Here is a 6,000-nt window from a genome sequence, read left to right on the forward strand (position 1 = left end):
ACATCGGTCGTGTTTCCTTACACCAGTTGTCTATGTTCACCTATCAGTAAAATGGGTTACCTGGGTGTTAGTCGACTGGTGTGGGTCTCATCTTGGGACAACACTGACCTAATTTGCCTGAAATGATCTGCATAATAAGCGTCTTTCTGTATAGTAGTATGTCATTGATGTCAGCTAGGACTGTATACCTTGTACATGTACTTGTAGTAAATATAATAATAATAATAATTATTATTATTATTATTATTATTATTATTATTATTATAATTTACACATACAGTTTTATCTTGTCAGTTTCACTCTGTGATGAGCTTTATGGTGTTTTGCTTCGCTTTATATAGAGCTTTATCATTTCATGTTTCGCCCAGTGTAAAGGTTTATCATGTTGGGTTTTGTTCTGTACAGAACTCAGCTCTCGCTTTTTATCCACACATTCCAGGTAATTGTAAAAGGTATTATGTTTTTGGTTTTCAAAGTGACTGAGAGTTAAGTGACAACCCAGGAGCCATATACAAAGAAATATAGCTCATATTTCATGTAGATTTTACCGGTGTTAAGAAACATATGAGACCACAGTAAATACTGAGTACCACCAGTTGGAGTAAGAGCTAAGTGCAACTTCATGAATCTTTGAATGTCTCTCAATCAATGGTTTATGTGCGACCGCATGAAACAAAGTCACCAGGTCTTAGAGAAGATAACATATGCAACAAGAGGGTTGGATGGTGCTCTGACAACACAGGCTGCCACGTTCTGTAATAACGAGTAATTCAGTTACAGAAGTGGATGTACACTGAGAAGGTAATCAAAGGGTACTCTATAGTAGAGTAGAACTTTCACTGAGACAACGTATCGCTTGGAGACCAAGTTTATATATTACGATCATACCTTCTCTAACCATCCTTACAAGCAGCAGACGAGTTTCCTGATGGGGATCTCCATAAATTTCTACATGGAATACCTTCAGGATGAGAGAGACTGTGACTCCGTTCCTCCTGGAATTTCGTAGATGACGTATGCCGAAGACATCATCGCACCGAACTCATTCAGTCTCTTCTACCGATCTCATTGCTATTGAGCCTTCTATTTATTTCACCGTAGAGAGGGAAAACAGAAATACTCTGCTATTCATGGACGTCATATTCATGAAAGTTCAAGTAGCAGCTCCTTTCAGTTTAATCTGTAAACCCACTAACAAGAATGATCTCATTAATTTTTAGTCTCTCTAATCTATTACAACTATTGAGGGGTTCATTTGGGTTTGTTTCTAAGGCTCAGAGAATCTGCAGCTATGCTATCCTGGAAGAGAAGTGCCTCAAAACCACAGAATTCTCCCACAGCTTACATGTTCGTGACACCTACAAATAGAATTAGAAAACGAAAGCACAGAGTATGTATCAAAAGTAATCTCATTCTCGTCTACCCTACATCCAAGGTACCTAAGAACGCATGGATTACTTAATAGAGCTAATTATGTCACTGCCACCATCAAAGATATTAAAAGGGCTAAAACCAGTCCTGAAGAGAATGCATGCATCTACCATCCGTTGTTGTGGTTGCTATAATGTATTTAAGGATTCAACGGCTAAAGATTTGTCCACATACGCGTATGAAAACAAACTCTTGCCTGAGCGATGCCATATTACATTAAAAAACTGATGTTTTTAAATGTAATACAGCTTCGCACTACAATGAGTAGTTCAGTACGTCCAAATATATTCCTGAAAAAGAAAGGAACGGAAGAAAATGCATGGAGTCGGCTCTCATTCACATCAGAGACAGCATCACCCGTCACAAGGAAAATTTTCCGTTGGCTGGACCCCTAGGTCACATTATCCTCAGAACATCCCGACCACTTTACCAGACACAGATTGAAACCACAAGACTCTTCGACACCGGCTCTTCCCACTGTGTATACCATGCTTTCATTATTCTCGTTAAAGGCTTATAAAAAGCAAAGACCATAAGCATAACACTGTCATAATAAAAGTCTATCTTCTGACAGTGTCTTTTTATCAAGTATAGACCTACATCAATTTCTTTTCTTAAGATTTGTTGCCTCTTTCTTATCAGTTTCGTTGTGATGATTTCGTAAATGATGCTTAAATTTATGTATCACATACTGGTTTTGGTTAATAGCCTACAAAGTAGTTTTCACTATCCTTAGTTATATAACATATCTTAACATGAATGTGGATAGGGGAAAACAAGATATGAGGAAAGTGTTAAGGGGTTACAGGGCACCTGAGGCTGTAAGCTCCTAGCTGACCTCAAGTGGGAATAGTCTTACACCAAAAACAGTGTAGCACTAGACTTTGTGGTTAGTCCAGAAATGTTGTCTTGCCTCCTCTACACAGAAAAATTGAGTTAATGAAGTAATTTGATTAAGTTTTACCTCGAAATGCAGACGGTTTTAAATCTTTGTGGAAGAAGTTTCATGGGCTGTCGGATGGCAAGCTCAAAGAATACGTATCTGTCGAGCTAAATATAAGGAAACTTCTTCTGGACGATAATACTGAAGACTCTTGACTTGATGTTCTACAAGAGTCATGGCTGCCTTCAAATAAATCATAAAAAAAGCTCTTATGAAACCACAAGAATCCAAACCAAAAACATTTAGGAAGCATATGTTAGAGAGGTTCAAGGGCTTAAAGTACATATCCTGGAGCCATAATTAAGGGACATTTCTTGGATGCTCATTGGACTACTTTCCGGAAAATCTTGAGTGAAGAGGAAAGTGAAAGGTTTCACCGGGATAAAAAGGAAATGGAGAGAAGGTACAATTGAAATAAATTGTCAACATGATGACTACTGCATGATGTTGCCGAAAGAGATATCACGAGAAATTCATAAACTTAAAACTTGCAAGCGCAGTTTAGACGGGAAACGACAAATTTATCAAGAAGTCAGGAATTTATTAGTGTTAAATTTTATAAATATTTTATAAATGTTTTTTGGTAACATAATGTTTTTTAATGTCTTTAAGTAAAGGTCTACATACTGTGAAAAAAACCTTACGTGATTTGGAATCAGCTACCGAAATATATGTAAGTCTGTCAATAATTCATTAGCTTATACATTAATCTTAATGAAACCTGCCATCACAACACCTGTTCTCACAACATCTGTATTCTTAACATCTGCCCCTCACAACTAATTACTCACACAACACGTGGCTTCAGAACACCTGTGATGACAATTCCTGACCACACAACACCTGCTCTCATATTTAGGTGTTAATTAAATGTTGTTTGATACAGATGTAGGTGCTGGTTTCACCAACCTGCTGGATGACGCAGATGAGGGTGATGGTGTCACCTTCCTGCACGTGCAGCTCCTGAGGACCGAGGATGGCAGCACGTGGCGTGTTGACGTGTAGGTTGACGAACTGAGACAAAACTCCCGTCCCCGTGTACATCTGGCGGCATAAAAACATACAAACACATAACACCAAAGAAACACACTGAGGAACGTAGATATTGTTGACAAGTATGAAGGCTAACAGAGGCTGCAATATATTTTCTTAATCGAAGAAAAGTAAGGATAACACAGATTTATCAGATCAACATTAACTGGAATAAAATCCTGATATGCTTTCCCAAGGTGAATAATAAATTATTATAATAATCACTAAAAAAGCATTGAATCTAGCATCATTCTGTATGCAGAGCATTGAGAAGTTTGTCCAACCTTCGGACGACGACCTACTTACACTAGTGGCAGGTCCCACTGTGATCCCGCCTCCTCCTGCTTCAACTCACCTGACTGCAGTATATAAGCCACCTCTCTGGCCCTATGCTGTACTACCTACAAGAGTGATGGACTGAACACATCGATTCCAGGCTGAGGGACTGATTACCTCAAACTCCTCCTCTCCTTACCCATTTCTACTTTGTATTGGACTGGTGAAGCCACTGTTTGGCGAAACGTTTCTTCAGTAAAGATTCCCATATTTTGCGTAAGTGTCTCAATTCTTCAGCCATCGAAATGTTGCCAAGCAAATGAGATAATATTTTTACCAATCATTTTGACAAGGCAAATGATGCTGATCCTACTGAACTAATAATAGATCTGGCTGGCAAACCAGGCTAGTGGGTTTTAACCAACCCGTACAAGTAATGGAGTGTCACAGATCTCGCCGATAACTGTTTAATTAATACCTCATTACCTCTAAGTAAGGGTTCTTATTAAGGATTCTTATTAAGAGGTACGTAAGTATCCCTGTCTTCTAATAATGTGTTCATTTCTTCGGTATAATCTACCTTGTCCATAATAACTTATCACGTTTGCTTTGTCAGCTCTCGTAAGGTGAAGTCTAGGATCTTTCTTTATTTAATGGTACGACTCAATAATTCTTTGAGAGCAGTTCGGTCCCAGAGGTTTTTGAGAATGTAGAACGTTTCAGGGGATAGGTCCCCTTCTTTTTCCAAATTGCAAAAAGATTTGGCAATGTCAACATAATTAGTGTCCCCACGAAACTTAACCCATATGCCAATGCTGTCTGTTGGTTACAAGTAAGTTCAACACTCGCCAGGTTTATAGCTATCTCCGGGTTAGCATTTTGAGACCAGCCACTTTGTCCTATGAGATTGTTCAGTTTCCTAGCATGTAAACATTCCGTTTCATTATTCTCAATCCCCTATATATGTAATCACGTAAATGATCTTGCTACTCGAGTGGTACCATGTTGAAAAACTTTTGTTTGGCCTTTTTAACATCAATAAATAAAGTTTCCTTTCGTGATTAAGCAGATAAATTTTCGTTGCTCAAATGATATGGCCCTTGATACATTTCTACCAAGACTTAATGCTTTAGTCCCATCTATAAAATTCAGAGGTGGATTATAAACTTCCATTCTTAGATGTGAAGATACACAAGGTTGATAGAAAATTTAAATTTGCAGTACAGTGTAACCTCGGTACTCGAACTTAATTCGTTCCCATAAGCTGTTCGAGTGCCGATCTATTCCAGCACCGAACATTTTTTTTCCCAAAAAGGAATAATGTAAATTTGATTAATCCGTTTCAGATCCCCAAAAATACACTTAGAGCGACATTGCGGTGTATTTTCGAATGGTATTTATGATTGTATTCTAGTTCTCTTGGTCTCATTTGATTGAATGAAAAATATATTGCAAAAATAGAGATGATTTTGAATGGTTTATAGAATAAAAGTACCTTGAAACTGAGCTCAAATTAGCGGAAATGTTGGATTTATGCTGATGTTAAATATTAAACAAATCACGTCATGTGTCCAATACACGTCAACTGGTGGGTCTAATATACTTTCACAAATGCACTGATATTATTTATACCATTTTGTTCAATAATGCAGTATTCTGCATAACAGTAAATCTATTTTTTGTGTGAATAAGAATGCAAAATGGAAAGCAAGCGTGATATAAGAGGGGTCCGAAGTGGGAGGAGCTATAGGAGAGAGAGGGAGGGACCAGCAGAAGTAGCATTCAATATTTGATGAGTCATCTTGATAGACGGATATTAGCAGTGGTGCGAACACAATGTTGTGGAATTACGATAATATTAGTAATAAAGGTTATCTATCTATAACATTTATTCCAACTTGATATCAGAAACACAATAGATAACCTAGAAGTGCCATAAAGACGCCGAAATTAACGAAAGGCATATTACATGGAGAGGCAGAGCAAGTATTTACATCAGGGCAAACACAATCTAACCAATTTTCTTCTTGGTTGAGGGGTATCACTAATCTTCTTAGGCCCCATGGAGACTTATTTATACAAATATAAAAAAAAACACCCAAAAATGTGAAGAAGCATGAAATAGTTTACAGTCAAGTTCAGTGGAGTTTTGGGCTGAGCGACAGCTGTGGGGAGACTGACGGACGTGTTCTAGCAGGTAGTGTTTGTTTGGTCGAGTGCCGAGCAAATGGTCGACTACCTAGCAATTTTTATACGAACAAAGCATTCGAGTACCGAAATGTTCGAGTACGGAGCTGTTCAAGTGCCGAGGTTCCACT

The 6,000-nt window shown here is 38.0% G+C and overlaps 1 protein-coding gene across 1 annotated transcript in view; it reads right to left on the reverse strand.

Moving 5' to 3' along the window:
• The window catches only part of LOC128685522 (opioid-binding protein/cell adhesion molecule-like), a 516,529-nt gene that overhangs the window by 166,116 nt on the left and 344,413 nt on the right, over nt 1-6,000 (reverse strand). Inside the window, exon 4 of the mRNA XM_070083057.1 lies at nt 3,284-3,418. Coding sequence (XP_069939158.1) covers nt 3,284-3,418 — 135 coding nt within the window. The remainder of the gene's footprint in view (nt 1-3,283; nt 3,419-6,000) is intronic.

The sequence above is a fragment of the Cherax quadricarinatus genome, chromosome 8, assembly GCF_038502225.1.
Source record: "Cherax quadricarinatus isolate ZL_2023a chromosome 8, ASM3850222v1, whole genome shotgun sequence".
Classification (NCBI taxonomy): Eukaryota; Metazoa; Arthropoda; class Malacostraca; order Decapoda; family Parastacidae; genus Cherax; species Cherax quadricarinatus.